We start from the raw sequence: 19,493 nt of genomic DNA on the forward strand, positions 1-19,493 counted from the left end.
GAATATATTTAATAACAAGAATGTTAATATCCATTGATTGGTAACTTCAATGTCAAATTCAAGGTATATTATTATTGTTATAATTATTAAATGATTTAGAATAGAATACAAATATGCTTTATTATGAAGAGTGTAATAAAATACAGTTATAAACAGAAGTAAAATTACATTAAATCTTATCGCTAAAAGAAAGATCTCTTACCGAAGAATATTTGAATTAAGGACATACTATAAGTACAGACAGATGATAAAAATTAGAGGAAAATATACTTAATATAAATGCTTATATGCAAATTAGACCAGTAACCAAAAGAGTGATGAGCGAAGAGGGACGGAGAGGAAATGGACGACTTATGAAGACATGGATGGAGTGTCTGAGGAACGATATAAAAGAGATGGATGAGAATGGAAGGAAAAGACATGCTGCGGATACCCCAAATAGTTTGGGACAAGGGCAAGGAAAAGAAGATACAAATGTGACCAGATGATGATGACGAGCACGATGACGATTTCCGCCTCTGCGGCCAATTCTAATACCAAGGGAAATCAGCCAACTATGCTAGACATAAATAATGGACCAGAATGTGCGCAACCTCAGGTACAACTTATGTGCTTTCCGAGGCACGGGAGTGTACACACTCCTGACTTCCATATTCCGGACCTTTTACCGAGAATTGTTCGATAGAAAATTTCACAACACTTTATTGGCCAGACTTGGGGCTTGAAGGATGATCTCGGGTTCTACGACCTTATATCTAACCACTAAACCAACGACGCAGTCAGATAAGTTACCTATGTAATAATTAAACACGAACAAGAAGTCATTAAAAGCACAGTTAAAGTGTTATAAACGCTGAATAATAGCCTTGACTTGAATTTTGTGAGTATTGCTCGATTGAGCACGTCTTGAGCACGTCAAGTGATAAGGAGTTCCATAAACTTTAGACTAAGGTTTAGACTCCTTGGAGCGTATACTGTGATAAGCGATATATTCCTAGATATATTCCTAATTATATATTGAAACATATAAATAGCATACATATTATTTTTCCACTTGGTGTTAGGTCTTTGTGCAAGCCCGCCTGGACAGGTACCACTTACTCATCATGTTCTACCGCGAAGGAGTAATACATTGTATTATTGTATTCCGGTTTGAAGGGTGAGTGAACCAGTGTAACTACAGGCAAAGGGGACATAATAACTTAGTTGCCAAGGTTGGTGGCGCATTGGAGATGTATGGAATGATTAAAATTTCCTACCACGCCAATGGGCTGTAGTGACCACTAACCATCAACTGGCCCATTTGCCCGCCAACCTATCTATTTCATAAAAAAATGTGTATTTTAATAACGAAATAAAAAAAACTTAATTAATTAATACTTTTTACACATTTTTCAAGTAACGATATGTTGGCGTTTTATATGTGAGTGTGTGTGTGTTAAGGGCATCGTTGGTAAATCAACCAATCGTTTGCCTAGACTCAATCGCAGATTAGGAAGAGTTATTTTCCCACGTCTTACAATGTACACGTTTAATATGAATTTGATAGGATACATACTCACCTGTATCTAACCCATTGACATAAAATTTTGTATACTATCGAAGCCAAGCTTCAATACAAAATTATGAAAGTAGGAATAATAAAAAATAATCACGTATTATATCACTTTACTCATTGTTGGCCACTTAAAATTCTAATAATTCAATTTTTATATTTTAGTAAAACGAATACTTTGTGTTTCATTTTCACATTTGTAGCAAACTTGAACATATTACGATACAATTAATTGTTCATGTTACAACTATCATCTCTCGTATATATATACGTCTCTGTGGTTAATTATTTTCTATAGAAAGGGTTTCATTTATGTCTAATTCATTGACCTGCACGGATTATTCGAATGGCCTTATATTCGCATCCAATATTACAGTCATTCACGTTAATTATACTTACCAAACCAAAACATCGTAACAATTTTCACTCATTTTATTGTGTAAATTAAATCCCCATCGTTTACCTTTTGTTCTCATCCATAGCGATCTGAAAATATATAATAATAATTCACTCGGGATACCACCACTGGTTCGGAGAGTAACAGAAAAAAAAGATACATAACTTTGAAGATAACGAGAATACTGAGCGTATCAAAGCGTTTTATTATGTAGCGTAACTTCGTGATAATTTCTTACTTAACATTGTTTTGTGAAGTTGTTATTAATTATCGATAGCTAGTCAGTAAGCAGTCAATAGCACAATTATTTAACTGCATATACAATTTTCCGTATTATATCAATAGATAGGATTTATAATCATATATCACCTTCGCCTTAAAAAGACTTATGTTGTAGTATTTATTTCTCGAAAGAGAATTATTTAATTTGACAATGTGATATTTTTTTACATTTGTAAATATTTTGAAATTTAAAATTACAATTCGTATTATCAAATGAAACCTTATGAAGCTCAATCTCGAAGTTAATCAATCTACAAACAAATTTAAACGATAACTTAATCGGATATCAACGACCTATTAATTGCTATATTATTTAGTTAACTTATACGTTCGTGGAAAGTTTATAGAGAGACGTATTATATATAATATTTTTCTTTTCTCGGGGGATTGAACTTTATAATACTATGCAAAATATTAAATAAATTTCAGTTTAAATAAATAATCCAATGGTATTAGTGCCTAAGAAAATTCGCTAAATAATATTTTTTGCTACTTACTCGTAACTTTAAAATAACCTTGAATCAAATGAGCGAAAAGTTTAAGTGATCCGATTAAGCTCAAGACTGGATTTGGAGGTATAGAGGCCCTGGGGTAACAGAAAAGTGAGGGCCCCTAGTTATTCTTATATAAATAAATTTTAAGGATTTCATTTCTGTGAGTGAGGTTTCTTTATAATTTATTTACTCTTTGTATCAGTAACTTTTAAAACTGCAATACTATAATATTACTTTTACTCTCATTTGATTTTATCTTGATATCTGAACATATTTTACATTAAAATTTTTAACTCGTCGGAACATCTATTGTAAAGGCCCCTCTCTTGTGGAGGCCCCAGGGGCAGATGCCCCGGTTGTCTTCTCCTAAATCCGGCTCCGATTAAACATATTGAAGAGATGTTGTGGTTAAAAAATTGGTGATCTTATTGAAGAACAAAAATATTATTTCGGTTTTAATTTAAAAAAGAAATGAGATTAAAAACGCCAGACTTTTAGAAGCCCTAACTTTTATTGTTATAAAATAAGTAATAGAATAATTCCCTGACAACCTACTTACATGATTGTTTTGAATACATCGGTAATCTTATGTTCTTTGGTCATAATGCCCCACCGCTGGGAAAACACTTTCCGAATCTCATACTGTCACAAAAGAATATTAAAATAGAATATTATATTAAACGTTAAACAAAAGGTAAAGGTTGCTGAGGGTATCTACGAGTAGCATCAACAAGTATTAAAAAACTATGTTGTCTTTGGTTAGTCTATATCCGCCTTTAAATTTTTTTAAATGCTAATAAGTTTCTTGTGACTTCTTACAAACAATTGTTGGCCTCCGCAAATATGTATGTAAAAATATTTTTAATTAGATTTTTTTAGACGTTATTATAGTACCTCCTTCTGTTATGAAGAACAATGATCTATTTTTTTTAATTTTTTGCTAGAATATACCTACAATATTTATAAACTATACCTGATGATTTGGTTATATTTATTTATGTAACTTCGTAGTTAAGTTTATTTGCTATAACATTTACTACGAAGTTTCGTTTGATCAATACATATTAAATAAATGCACTTCAAATATGATGAAAAGTGCGTTATTTAAGCACTGTCATGGTACTGCACGTACATACGTGCAGTATCTACATAGATATTAGTGTAGTATCAAAATCTTTCACTTTATTTTACTCTTGAGAGAATTGGAAGCGTGACAAAACAATCAAACATATCATCAGAAAAAGCAAATATTATTATAATAAAAAACTCGTGATTAAAAACCTGCCACAGTCACAACAACGACGTGTGAGTTCCACTTACATACTGTGATAGAAATTATACTTGAATATTGCAAACAATGCTATAATTACTTGTTTAAAGCTTGTGTAACAACTGAGTATTATCATAATTATGTGAAAATTGTAAAAAATCCGTTTATCGTCACATTCTGCAATGGCTATGGCGGCATGTGGAATCCGAAACAGAATTTTTATTAGTCCTATTGTTTATGCGCATGCGCTAGAAAGCGAACTTGTTTCGCAACAACACATCAATATAACCAATTAAGTACTAGCTCGTAAATCATTCGACTTCAGAAATTCTGTTTAAAATCGATATCGCTCTTAACGTGGTAAGGACTGACAGACTTATTCATATTTTAAATTATTATTTTATTTTACATTGTCCACACACAATTGAGAGTCAATCGTTTTAAATATATAAGATGTGTTTTGTGTTTTATATCTTTGGAAAATACTTTCTTTAAAAAAATTTGTAACTTCATAAACTAAATTGAAGAGAATCCATACCAAAGAGTATTTACTTAAAACCAGAGAGGCTACAATATTTATGTCAACAGACTAATAAGATTGCTTAATAAAAATTGTACTTACACTATAAATACAAGACTGAGTATCTTTGTTATTTTTTTATGAAAGATGTTCATATATAACTTTCTTATCGTATCATGAGAGCTCACAACATCAACATGCAATATAAACTAACAAACAGTTTACTTGTCAAAATAGTTACATTTGCCATAAACAATTTATAATATATTCTCATTACTATATTATTGAATAGGAATATGACATATTAAAACATATGAGCTAAGTTATTATTTAAAATAAAAAATGACAATAAAAATACAAACCCTTCGATGTGTAAAATGTCTGAAATAAACAAATTTGTATCCATTTACAGATAATGATAAAAAGTCGATCAAGTTTAATCATCTTCTCTATTGTCGTATCAATTGTCAATGCTACCGTTCCGGGAACCGCGAGCGCAAACGAGATTAATCAGCCACAAAAAAAGAAAACTCAATTCAATGGAGGAGCTTTGTATCCAAGAGCAACAGAGACCAGAGATTTGAGAAGATTAGATGGTATATGGAACTTCAGAAGATCACCAACAGATCCTGAATACGGTTACCGAAATGGCTGGTACGAACAGGATCTCGAAAAGGTAAATGTTTATTCAATAGAAGCATAAATCATATTAATAATTATTAGTATTAATGAATTGACTGAGAAGTTATAAAAACTTCTAATACGTATCATTATTACGAAACACCTATGGTATAATAAATATTAAACGATCAATTTATCCTCGTTTTTTACTGCTTGCTATATTTAGCCATACATACATAGTTCACCGGGTTATTTACCTCCTGATTCTGGTTTCTAAAACACATTTTTATTTTTTCGACATTGTCATCGTAAATATAATAATATTTAATTAGTGTCTTAAGAACTTGACTCTTTTAAACGTGTTTTAGAGGACGTATTTTGCGAAAAAAATTGTTTTGTTTCAAATAGTACCCAGTACCTACGCCAGATGTGTTTGTTAAGGATTTTGTTACATACATTCACACACGTATCTCATCGTCATCGGACACGCGAAAGGAAGTTACAAAATTATTGTTTCGTAGTTCACTTCTCTGTTATGCAAATTTCTTAAACATTTTATATAAGCCTGGCTTTAATGAATAATTGTATAGTTTTTAATCCTTTCTGCACATTATTTTTCTTAATAAAAAAGACCCTTTTTAAGTTAATTTTAACTTTATTTCAAAATGGAATTATAACTTTGTACAGACGGGTCCAATTATTCCGATGCCGGTTCCGGCGTCGTATAACGACATTGGCGAGGATGCTTCTTTGAGAGACCACGTCGGCCTAGTGTGGTACGACAGACGTTTCCATGTTCCACCGTGGTGGTCTAAAATGGAACAGCGCGTTTGGCTCAGATTTAGCAGCGTGCATTACGCTGCACAAGTTGTAAGTATATTTTAAAATAACAAATATATTCTATTTGCCATATATTTTTTATCTCTTTAAATATAGTATTTTAATAAAATGTCTTCTTATTTAAATTTATATATTTTTAAGATTATTTCAAATAAAATTATTTTAAATCTTTGAGAAATTCTCCAACTGAGTAGGTACATACTTATTCTATTACCTAACTGGAAACGTAATTTAAAAGATTTCTAGTTAATCCGATGTATCTGAATAAGGATCACGTAAGTCTTCGGAATGAAGGTATCTATGCCAATCATCTGTCGCTAGGCAATTGCTCGGATAATTGAACAATTTGTCAGGTCGGGCGAGACCGGTGTCCCGATAGCTCGCCACACCCGCCACGATAAACCGAATGACCGATACTGACCGACCGACCTGTGGGCTGTGCTGTGCGAAACTTAGGACATTCAACTATATTACTTCCCCTTTTTGACGAAAATGCACCTTTTTCTATCCTCATAAATTTCTTTACGATATAAAATAGACGACTACTACTAGTCAGATACTAGAGATTCTTAAATTTTTTATAAAAGAAAGCAACACAATTTTCTTTATAATTATAAATTATCTTCATTCGTTATATATATAAATATATACGGAATATATATTATCTAGTATATAGTTTTATAACATTTTTTCTTAAAATTATATATATATATATATATAAATCTCTAGTAATATAATGATAGCAATTTAAATAGTCAATTTGTTAATTACACGATGCTTGAACCATACCATATTAGGTACCATTTCCTTCAAATTAATAGGAATGTTAGACCGTTAACCTCAGTACAATCGAATTAAATTAATACAAGTACATGATTTTAAACGAAGTCCCTCGTCCGCAATTGATCTAGACACGCTACGTTCAACTGACCTGTCTCAACTCGTGACATTTCATACATCCTTTAGACAATATAAATATACCTTTATCACTATTTAGACAATAATTTTACAACTAAAAGCATTTTAATAGTTTACTGATTTTCGTACAATGCGTGGTTTACTAACCTTCTACTGGCTAATAATTTTAATTGATACTAATTTTGAAGTCTAAAACTCTAAATATTATAAAATACCCATTGTTTAAGTTTCACACACTTCGATTATGATGATTTAGAAATATGACTGTCTCCATGTTTTTATGTGTGTACTCGTGTAGTACAATGCATGTGTTTTTTTTTCTTTCGAAACGTATTTCTTGTTAGGAATTATGATATCAATTGCAAAACTATTTCATACAACATACTTCTAATCAATTTCATTGTTGCTATCAATCATATATATTTTTATTGTTTTAAGAAATACACAAAACCGAATAGCGAATAATTAACCGTTATCGTAATATTGGCTTACAATAAGTCATTCAATTCCAAAGATATCTTGTAACACGATCAGATGAATTTAATTCTGCGGCGAGTTTGTGGCAGATAGTCGCATTTAAGGAATGCGGTAATCGTCGTGATATGCGAGACGTCGTGACATGAATTGATGAAAGTTATATTAACGACTCTCTTTCATGTTCCTCGAACTATTGATTCGGTAAATGGTAAAAGATAATAGAAAAAAATACCTGCCAGTGAAACCTCTGTTTAAGGGTGCTATCTCACCTAGAGTCGAGCGGTTATCTATTGTGACAGCTTCTTTTAGAACTTACAAAAGCAATAAAAGTATGATTTTAATATATAATTTGTATGCAACGTTTGAGTGCTTTAAAGTAATTGCAAGTTCGTTATTTTTTTTATTTTCTATGTTCATTGTGTTTTACCCTTATAATATTAATAAGCTCGACTATTAATTACATCACTAGTCTAAAAAACCAATGAATAATCCCGAGAGTCATATGTTATCAATGTGTCTTGTTTAGTTATTCGGGCCTTATCTCTAAAGTGCTACCTCAGTGGGAAATCGTTTTAACAATTCGCTTTAGTGATAAAATGGCTCCTAGTGATAAAAATAAGTTACTTTTTGGCACGTATTGTAATCAAACACTTTGAAAATAGAGTAAAAGTAGTTTTTTTTTTCTAACTTATAATTAATATTTCTTTAACTACCTACATAATAAATTAACAAACACCTCAAATACCTATAGCCTACGTTGTCTCTAGTTTTTTTTTTTATATGACTTATAAACACCTAATATAATATGATTTATTATTTTTATAATACAATAGTTAAGTAGTTTTAATATTGTAAAATAGGTATGTTTATATTAAAAGTAAACTAATTTTTAAAAGAAAACAGTATCCAAATTATTTTATATAATTTAAGATGTAGAGCAAAGAATGGCGTATAATAATTTTATAAATATTAAATTGAATTAGCCTATAAGTGTAGATTTTGATCATAATTATTATTATGTACCGTTATCCTCCTAAATAAATATAACAAAATAATTGTCTAATAGAAAATTTCAAATCAATCTGTCAATAAACAGTAAGTTGAAATTAAAACCATTTATCCGATACTAACGTATCGAACATTCGTCTTAATTTTTTTTTTTTTTGCTTGGCTGAATATTCAAGTCATAACGGGCATGTTAGATCATTGGTATATAATATATCAAACTTTCCTTATGACATGCGAAACTCGAGCTACAACACATCACCTGTCAAGTTTTTTTTGAGTTAGCTACACGGTTTAAGATGAACACTTACTTACAAAGGCTGCTGAATCATAACCTTATTTTTTACTTCGCCGTACATTCATATTTAATGTTATTTAGTGGGTGAACGGAAAACCGGTGACCTACCATGAAATCGGTCACCTGCCCTTCGAAGTCGAAGTTACTGATTTCGTGAATTACAACAGCAGCAACCTCCTTACTGTCGTCGTGGACAACACATTACTCAGTGACACGGTGCCACAGGGATCTATACGAGACATTTTTGTAGGGTGAGTTGCAATTGACATTATATATCTCTGAAATTATTTATGCAAGCAATTTATAAATAAGGAAAAGGTCTTATGATTAATAGTGATAGGAAATGTTAAGCTCTTATGCTTTCAAGGTAGTCCTTTTTATGCAACTATATGAGAAATTGTAAGTACTAGGGTTATTTGATGTAGATTTCTTTTTATTTATGAACGACTTTGGGAACTAAATTAATAATTGTGCTATTAACATTAATATTGAACAACAGTATCGATAGATCCTAGTAATCATGGGTTTTATGAGGCTTCAACCATAAAAAGCCAAGCCATTTGAAATGTTGTTCTGTAGTATGACAACACATTTCAAAACTAGATTTTTTCTTCTCGTTGGTTTTAAAATATATTTTTTAATTAAAAGAATTATTAGTACTAAGCCTGTTATCTCAAACAATAATTAGAAAAATAGAGAAAAGCAAACTCCACCTCTGATGGTGCCTAGAAATTATTATTTCTATTAATTATGTTTTTAGACAATATTTCACTACTAATGTTAATGTAATATGGATGACATTTACCGAAAAGTTTGCAAACATACAAGAATCTCCTTTTCCTTTACTAGAAACACGAAAATTCGTCAAGAACAGTCATATACATTTGACTTCTTCAACTATGCGGGTATTCACCGCTCCGTGTTCCTTTACACCACGCCGCAGGCCTATATTGATGATGTCATCGTCAACACAGACATACAAGGACTAACTGGTAAGTCATTTCTAGTCCATTTATTTTTTTATAATTGATTCAATTTCCAAGTTAAAAAAAAAATATTTTTAAGAATTAATGCTAAAATTAAATACTAATTTAGTATCGTATTATATAAAAAAAATATGAACGAAACGAAGGTCTCGGTGATAATTTAGCCGGTTATACTACGACTAAACATAAATTATACTTCTCTATTGAAGATAGAGTGGGCAGTGTGAAATCGTTTACGATTGTTGACATTTCTAACAGTATCTATGTCTGTGGACAGAGGTAACAAAATACTATCGAGTGGTGTATCCGCTCATCTATCTATCAAAGTACTTGAAAAAACAAACAATTCCTTTGACTACTTTACTATATACTCGTATTTCAATAACTGATATGTAATGAACAAATAAGATACATCAATATGTTTAAGTAACAAATATTTGCCATTCGTATGACGACCCTGAAGAAACTAGTTCGTTTAAAATAAATAAAGTTGTAGATTGTTACTTAACAATACTGAGTAAATCATCCAAATATCTTAAATACAAAATTTAACTTATTAACTATCATACAATTAAATTAACAAAACAATTGTTTTTCAATATCCCGGTTGACATAGACTTATTTCATTTTCATTTTATCATAACATACCATTTCGTTAATACTAGCAAATAAATTATACGTCCAATGTATTCGTGCGAGAAATAAAAACAATAATATTTAACCGTGATCCAAAATCTAACATGGCAAACTTCATTGAATCTGGCAGGTAATTATAATTTATAATTACTATAGTTAATTAAAATTTAGTAATTATGAATGATCATGTCGAATATTCTATGAGATCTCTTACCAATTAGCCGTACTTATAATTCGCTAAACTATTCGAGGTCTTATTCGGCGCCAGCTAGTCTAGTCGCTGAGTTCTAATTGCTGACCTGTGATTGGTTCAAGTTTATAGGAGAAAAAAAAATCCCTCTTACGAACTTTTCTTGAAGTAAGGTTATTTAGGAATGGTTATAGTGACAATAGATTCAAGTCGAGTTTAAATAAAGCGTTTCTAAACGTAACGTTTGTGTGAACTGTAAATTGCATTAAAATGCGTCTAAATATCAAAATATTAGTAAAAAACGACACTTATTATGAAGATGAATAAATATTGTCCGGAGTATTCACGAGGATAGTATTAGTGAGACAATCCAGTGTCTAAACAAATGTTTGAATATTCGAAATGATGTTGGTTCATGGCTGCATGATCCTTGTACAAATTATGCTTCATACATATATTACGAGCCTGTAAACCACAATGCAATGATCATATCAACGTTGCACTGAGGGCGAACAATAACTTAACGGTTCATGTGAACGAGGTTGCTTGACGTTTACTGTCAAAAGAGATGTTAATTGCGTTTATATCGTTCCATTAAAACTACATTTATACTAGTCTTAAATTATCTAACTATGTGAATATGTCCCCACGCCTCAATAAATTGTAGATCTATTTTTATTAACGCTATAATTTATTTTAGATCTATTCACTCACGAAGGCTCGCCCCTCCACGTTAATTATATTTATTATTAATGAAATAAACTTAAGAAATACATTCTAAGTATTTTTTTTTTTGCTGTCTTTACTCTTCGTCGTCTCACGCACACTAAGACATCTTGTAAGTACACACGTCACTCACTCTAATGCACGCCGATTATAATGCGCCTTTCAAAGTGAATAGATCTTATATCTATGCAGTTATGTTCTGTTCTATTTGCGTGACAGTGTTGAAATTAATATTATTAAAAATTAAAACAATAAAGTTTTTAATTTATAAATATTTAGTATAATCAAAATAATGTGTGAAGCTAAGAGATCGAACAATAATTGCACGCTTCATCGCCGTTAACAATAACTCATAAAATTTTACTATAACGTTTTCAAGAGCTTTTGAAATGTACGATATTGTTGAGGGTTATTAATCAAACCGTTAACAATTTATTTCGCCTGTTAATTTATGTCTCACCCGAAACTAATTTATAGTTCAATAAATTTTATACACTCATATTTTTATTTTAATATATGAGAGCCGTAAGAACACATTTATCAATAAAAGATTTTAAATAGACGCTGAATCAGCAATAGATAGTTCAAACATTTTCCTACTTAAATAAATAACATCCAAGAACAACTAATGAAGAAATATCTCCGTTATAAAATAATAACTTTTTGGAGTTAATTTTATATCTTCTTACTCAGGTTTCGTAGTCTACAACGTGACGTATAAAAGCACGATATCCAGCACACAATGCCTCATACAATTATACGATAAGAACGGCACCCAAGTAGCCGGTGCTAATGACTGCGCTGGTCTTCTGGAGCTCGGGAACGCCAACTTTTGGTGGCCCTACCTCATGCACCCAGAGCCTGGCTATTTATATACTTTAAGGGTAAATACTTTTTTATTTATATTATTCTTAAAAGATAATTAACGAAAATTTTACATAAACTACAAAGTACTTGTAGCTTTATAGACTAATATTTATGGCTTCCAAGAGACCCTGGGTTCGAATCTCGATGCAGGCCAATAATTGTTAAGATTTTTTGCCAAAGAACTTAGAGTAGCATCCTGGAGCTAGCGATTTATTTCAGGCTCGTGCCTGAAATAAATCTCGAAAACGACATTGATACTTTGAGTCTCCTGATCTCTTTGTAAATCCCTACATTGGTGACGCTTGGTGTTGGTAAAAATAAATTTAAATTTCCTACAGTGTAGTACTGATATTTCCATCACGATTGAACTAAAATCTAATCCTAACATGTCACAGTATTTTTAATTATACGAATTGTTCTAATAATGTAAATTGTTTTCATTCAACATATGTATATTTGCATTCCAGGCATCTCTGTTAGGTCCATTAGGAGAATTAATTGATACTTATAGTTTGAAAGTCGGCATAAGGACTGTGACGTGGAGCAACACAACGATCTACCTCAACGATAAGCCGATCTATTTAAGAGGGTTCGGTATGCACGAAGATTCCGATGTAAGTTGAATTTTAATATACAAATAATTTGAAAATATTTTCCTCCACCAGTGGAGGCCATAAGGCGACTTGTTATACTTTTAATGAAGTTTTTTGCACTACTACTTCAAAATTATGTCTTTTAGCGTAATATTGTTGTTTAGTAATGTCAAGCTTATGTTGCATTTGCACTAAATTTATATTTTTTAAATAATTTAGCAAACAGAGTGACATGGAATTGAAACTTACATTTACACAATTATTTACTTTGACCCTTTGAGCAGCAGGCCATAATATTATAAAATGTCACAACTATCAAACATACATTTTTCTAATATTCGATTTTAACAGATTATAAAATTAATTAATAAAATATATATATATATAGTAATATAATGGATGTACTTTATGTATTGTAATCTGTTAATATTATAAGTTTGCATTTCGAATCATGACCGCATAGAATGTTGGCATGCTTGAATAAATTAATTGAAGAATTGTAATTGATTAGTGAAACATTGAATGTAACGTATGTAGAAATTCGCGATACAATACAAGAATAAATCTTTAATATTTCATATTTTTTATTGCCTTGTAATAATATTTGATTTGATCCTTATATCTTATTTTTACCATTTATATATATTTATATATATGTATACATAAGGTAATAAAAAATATGAAATATTAAATAAATATATATATATATATATTATATATAATATATAGATATATATATATATATATATATATATATATATATATATATAATGTTAACTTCGATTTAACAGCTACGTGGAAAAGGTTGGGATCCTGTTTTATGGGTGAAGAACTTCAACCTCATAAAATGGGTCGGCGCGAACGTGTTCCGCACATCTCACTATCCCTACGCTGAAGAAATCTACCAGCTGGCGGACGAACAGGGCATCATGATTATTGACGAATGTCCTGGCGTTGACACTGAGTGAGTTAAATGTACAGCCAGATGCTCGTAGCAATATTAACATTTGTATTATAATAAAATCTTAAAATTTTCATTAAAGGACAGCTGGAAAATTTACTATTAAAAAAATAAAAGAGAGCTTTAGAGAGGTAGAGCTTTGTGCAAACTCCTCTAGGTAGGTATCACCCAATTGTATTGTTGTGTTCCGGTTTGAAGGGTGAGTGAACTAGTGTTAGCACAGGCACAGGAGACACAACATCTTGGTCCCCAAGGTGGCGCATTAGTAATATGAGAAATGATAAATATTTGGGCAGTCGTGACTATTTAACATCAGGTGGCCAATTTCTACCTATCTACTTATATTTAAAAAATTGTAGACAACAAAACATTTATTTTCGTAATTCATGTCATAGAACATGTTAAAAAATCATACGTTGATGTCCTGCAGGGTTCGATTGTGGGACCAATTTTATTCCTGATCGTTGTCAAGCTAAAAGTTAAAAATTTGGTTGCTTACAAGTTGTAACCTACATTTTATTAATGAATAATTTTACGTTATTCAATATACAAGTGTATAAAACTGTATAAGTACATGTTTAAATTGATCTAAATGTAACTTATAGTATCTTCACGGACGCACTGCTGGAGAAGCACAAACAGTCTCTGACTGAACTCATCCGGCGAGACAAGAATCACCCTAGTGTCATCATGTGGTCTATCTCCAACGAGCCCAGATCTCAGAATGTTAAGGCTAATGCATATTTTGGGTAAAAATTTTACGTAAAATCACCTACAATTATTTTTCACCGTCAAAGTGAATTTTCATTTAATTGTTAAGTTGAATTTTTTTATCTGGTCATCTTCAAGTCTGTCTCCAAAACTCACTGAACAAAAACAAGGCCAAACCTTTGTGACTTACTTTTACTCAATGTAATCTCCGGACAATCTCCGTACTAATAAATACAAAACCTAATACATTATATTTTATAGCTATTACTTACTATTTGTTAAAATTGTCTTGTGCTTAGAAGGTCTTGGAGATTATTCCACTACGCTTCTTCAATACATGTGGCAAATGTCACGATGGTCTTTGGAATTCTGTTGTCTGAAACTAGCCACTATCAGTAGATACCGCTTATTTTTGTTACCAGAATAGAAACAAGTTTTGTATTATGTTGGTTTATCATTACACTAATGCCGTTTTAACAAATGCATATAATATTTTAAATGATTTTGCAAATGTGGCATAATTTGGTTACTTTTTATTTAAACATATACTTTAGTTGTAGCGGCAGGCAATACATTTAAAAAAAAATGAAGCATGTGAAATATCAGCGGTGCTTGTCTGTGTTTGAATCCGCAATTTTCATTTAAAATTTACGTGACATTGGGCCAGCAAAAATCAAAACATTCTTTATTCAAGTAGGCATAAAGCACTTTTAATTCGTCATGTTACTGTGTTGAATGAAATGTAAAGCGATATCCTTATATGATTATAATATGTTGCATGTTTTCATGTCCAGGAACGTCGTGAAACACGTGAAGTCCATGGATTTGTCAAGACCAGTTACGATTGCAATCGCTCAAAACTACCTCATTGATAAATCGGTGCGTTATTAATGAGTCTGTACATATAAAATATTTTTAATTTAAAATACAAATATTTTAAAGAATTAGATATTTACGTTCGCATTCAAGGTAAAATTCAATATATTCAATGCGATAATACTACGTACGAAATAATCGCTTTCAACGCTGCTCATAAATCTCAATAGAAAACCAAAATTCTCTGAGATTGATCTTTATTGTCCAATGGGATGGCTTCATTTTGTAAACATGTTCTATTCAATATACTCGTATATATTTGATTCAGGAAACCTAGTTAGGCTGCTGTACAGATTTCAGTATCTATTTCATCACTCGATACTTGCATAATATCTACAATGCTACACTTCTCACCTACCTTGTCTATAACGTCCTGGTTTCTGGAGGTCTTATGTCCGCTTAAGATGCTTGGTCAGGATCATTCCAGTAGACTCATAGATAGCCTTAGACTATGCTACCCAAACATTTGAGCCAACATTATAATACAAGTATCATTCTCTCTGTCTAAAGAGAGATTACTTGGCAAAGTCAACTCCATGATACCTGAAGAGATCTACTAGATTCATTTTCACTACATTATTAGTCTACACTTAGTTTTCTATTAAACCTTGCACAATATAACGGGCGACCTTTTTCCATCTTATAAATTCAACATACAAAATGCAACGAAATCTATAACATTTCCGATAAACTGATCCATTCCAGATATAAGCAGCGGTATGTTTTAACTTTTCCTTTTAAGTAATTCTTTTAATACGATTAAAAGAACATACCATGTCCATTTAAAAATCTATTAGAATTAGACTTCTTCTTATAAAGCTGTTTCAAATATTTTAACAGCATATCATTTTCAATTAAACTATTTTTCTATTTACATAATTCTTAAATTGGACTTGTCGGGTATTTTGGACATATTTTAGGTATTATATTATTTACTTTACCTTAAGTTTCTATTGTACATTTAATTTGTTAAAAGCTTATATTAAAACGTAATTGACTCGAAGGATCTGATGAAGCCTGTCAATACTTCAGCCGTAGCCGAAGCGAACAACGGGTTCAGAAAAGCTAATAGCAAACATCACACTAATACAAATGCTTAATCTTAAAACAAAAACAAGAAAATTATCTTTTTGTACTCTAAAATTGAGTAGCCTCTGATGATACAAAAACATGTTACTCTTGATTACTGTTTAAGTACCGCCCAATTCTATATATCACAATCAGAATCAGCTCGATGGAATCATTAGCAAATGATAAAAGAACCCCCCATTTACCCTTCAACCAGGGTCAACACTTGGACGTGATTTGCTTCAACCGATACAACGGCTGGTATGCGAACACGGGCTCGTTGCTGAACATCGCCGCGTACGTGGTGGACGAGGCCACCGCCTGGTTCCGGAAGCACAACAAGCCCGTCATCATGACGGAGTACGGAGCGGACACTATTGCCGGATTGCATATGGTAAGTCTGGTGATCGATACAGTGTTAAAAACATTGGAGTAAAACGGTTTTGGTAGATTTTTACCATCGGTATTCTCCCCGATGCTAACTCTCTCTGGCAAATCGTTTGCTGGTGGTTTGTTTTCTTGTTGCGGTTGAGGCAGGTATGCGGGTTTAATAAAAATAGAGAAGGAAGTAGTTTAGTAATTGATTAAATTTATTGAATTTCCATTTATAATGTAAATAAAAAAAAAATTGGGATAGATAGGAACAAAGCTAATGATATCAAGTTCAGAGGATATTTTGCATATTCATTTGTGTTAGTTCTTACTTACTATTATATTATTAGTACTTACATACTTTGCATATTCATTTTTTGGGAGAAGAAGAGGAATGGTATATAGGTATGTATATACAGGATGTAGGTTGACATTTATTTTTTAAGTTTTTCTGGTAAGAACTGCCAAGGAAAAGGATCAATGTAACTCAAATAAAGCATCATATCACCTATTTCCGCGTCTTAATGAAATTATCGAATCATTTCTAATTAATTTTGATTAACAGCTGTTTATTGTTAGTTAAAATTTATGACAATGTTAAAATAGACACACTCAAAAATCATGTTTTTAGTTACCAGAATACGTGTGGTCGGAAGAGTACCAAGTAGCAGTAATGTCGGAACACTTTAAAGCTTTCGACCGATTACGACACGCTGGATTTTTCTCTGGGGAGTTCATCTGGAACTTCGCCGACTTTAAGACTGCACAGAGTAAGTGAACACATACGTAATTGCATCACTAATTTCACGGAACTTGACTTAACGTAGCGTAGAACTTGAAATAAATTTTGATATTTTTACCGAATACATACATATTATTTATGTATTTTTGAGCTGTTGTGAGAATATGCAAATATTATGAAATTATAGAATTGACGATTTTAAAAATAATAATTACAATTTGTATTTTGAGTACGACGGCAATTGACAATTGAGACTAGCCAACAGCGCAGTAGTACGCACTAACGCCTGGGTTAGATTCAAAAACTTCGAGTTTTCAGTAAATCATAAATATAATGCACAACGACTGGCAGGAGACCATCAATCGCTCCGTCTGCTATGGTCGAAATTCGGTCTTGACGATTCTCTCGAGTCACCTCTCGCCTTATATAAATAAATTTCCGTCAATCGATCACGAAGGAGTATGCTCCCCTTTCAGCGATAACGCGAGTGGGGGGCAACAAGAAGGGCATATTCACGCGGGCGCGGCAGCCCAAGGCGTCGGCGCACCACCTGCGGGCGCGCTACCTCGCGCTGGCGGCGGCCGACGCCGGCGCCGCGCCGCCCGCGCCCGCGCTCTACGTCAGCGACCACGCGCCGCTCGCGCGCACGGAGCTCTAGGCAGCTCGAGGGGGCGCTGGGTCGAATCGATCGAATATTCACTTTCATTTGATGCCTTGTTAGACTGGTAGCTCGTTGTTTATGAAATGGAAACCGATGCGCCGTTCGGTCTTCGTAGTGTAAAATTTGAGTTATATCGGTAATCACACCGTCGCCGATCGTACCCGATCAGCCGGAGCCGAGCAGAAAAAATGTATTACGTCTGTCCCGATCAGTATGTGTGCTTAGCTTCATTGATTACTGCAAACAGCACAAAGTCTTATAGCAGCTGATATTTTGTATTGTAAATAATACACTCATAATGTACCTAAGCTCCTTTCGGTTCTCTCTTATTTTCGAATTCCTGAATATGTTTTATACTTTTATTTCGTTTATTTTATTGCCCCGTTTGTTTGTATCCATTTTACTTTAAGACTAAAAATATTTACAAAAATGTCCTGGGTGCCGACACGAAAGGACGATACAGAGAGAGAAGGTAAGTATAAACCCACCAACAAAAACTTAACTAAGCACATGTTTTACTTATGTTTATTCGTTTATATTCTATACACTGTAACTTTTGTATTATTGTAAACTATTATATTCCTAAAAATAATGTTACCTTTTAATTTGACATGTTGCATTGTAATCGGTTGAAACGAATATGTTGTGTTTGTTAATATTTATTGTGTGTAATTTTATTAAAGTACAAATATTAGTAGTGTATTTTTATTTCCTAACCTTATTTTAAAACAAGCTTTAAAAAAAGAATTTTACGATTATATGTATATTTGAGATTAAGAGAGAGACTTCAACACAGTTATAAATAGTTCGCAAGGCTCTTTTCTGAAGAATAAATACAACTTCAATGTCATTACCCCATAACAACATTCCATATCATAATTATGATTTAGTTTGAATCGCATAATATTCACTACTTATCTTCCCCGTTTCCCTGCTAAGGCAAACAAACGTGTACTGAAGCTTGGACTCAAAAGATAATATCTAGAAAGACTAATAATTCAACAATCTTCAGTAATTTACAGAGTTATTCAAGATAATTGCAGAAAAAATTAACATAACATTCAAAAGAGAATTGTTATATCGTCGTTGCGCCTGCAAGTCGCTATGTGTTTTTTTCTTATTTTTAGATTGTTATGCTGTTTTAATAGTTATTTCAATACGCACGTACTGTAAAAACAGTTTTGTGACAACTTCAATAATTAAAACGTTTTAAAATTTAGCTATGTGACGTTCATACATCGAAAGCTACGTTAATTGAAATAACGATTAAAACGGCATAAAAATCTAAAAAAAACACATAGCGACTTTTGGAGGCACAACAACTATATTCTCTTTTTTCAATATGGGACTATATTATTTTTGTCAAACAAGCCTAACCTGCGACGGACCACTCTAAACGTCATAAATCAATTAAGTATTATATAGAT

General features: G+C 32.0%; 1 protein-coding gene across 1 annotated transcript; it reads left to right on the plus strand.

Annotated features, from left to right (window-relative positions):
- Positions 1-4,226: 4,226 nt before the first annotated feature.
- LOC113403353 (beta-glucuronidase) lies at positions 4,227-18,760 on the plus strand. The gene is made up of 13 exons (XM_026643871.2): positions 4,227-4,358; positions 4,931-5,194; positions 5,827-6,009; positions 8,759-8,928; positions 9,527-9,669; positions 11,909-12,099; positions 12,550-12,696; positions 13,467-13,639; positions 14,242-14,385; positions 15,142-15,226; positions 16,509-16,685; positions 17,295-17,433; positions 17,882-18,760. Exons 2-13 carry the CDS (start codon positions 4,934-4,936, stop codon positions 18,061-18,063), a joined length of 1,995 nt encoding a protein of 664 aa, XP_026499656.2. The 5' UTR covers positions 4,227-4,358; positions 4,931-4,933; the 3' UTR covers positions 18,064-18,760.
- The last annotated feature ends 733 nt before the right edge of the window (positions 18,761-19,493 follow it).

Source organism: Vanessa tameamea, chromosome 13 (genome assembly GCF_037043105.1).
Source record: "Vanessa tameamea isolate UH-Manoa-2023 chromosome 13, ilVanTame1 primary haplotype, whole genome shotgun sequence".
Classification (NCBI taxonomy): Eukaryota; Metazoa; Arthropoda; class Insecta; order Lepidoptera; family Nymphalidae; genus Vanessa; species Vanessa tameamea.

Bases quoted from the DNA above. Each gene is read 5' to 3' on its own strand.
- LOC113403353 (XM_026643871.2), top strand. From the start codon at position 4,934: ATGATAAAAAGTCGATCAAGTTTAATCATCTTCTCTATTGTCGTATCA. The intron at 12,100-12,549 runs GTAAATACTTTT...TTTGCATTCCAG, and splicing joins GCTATTTATATACTTTAAGG to GCATCTCTGTTAGGTCCATT. The intron at 16,686-17,294 runs GTAAGTCTGGTG...TCATGTTTTTAG, and splicing joins CTATTGCCGGATTGCATATG to TTACCAGAATACGTGTGGTC.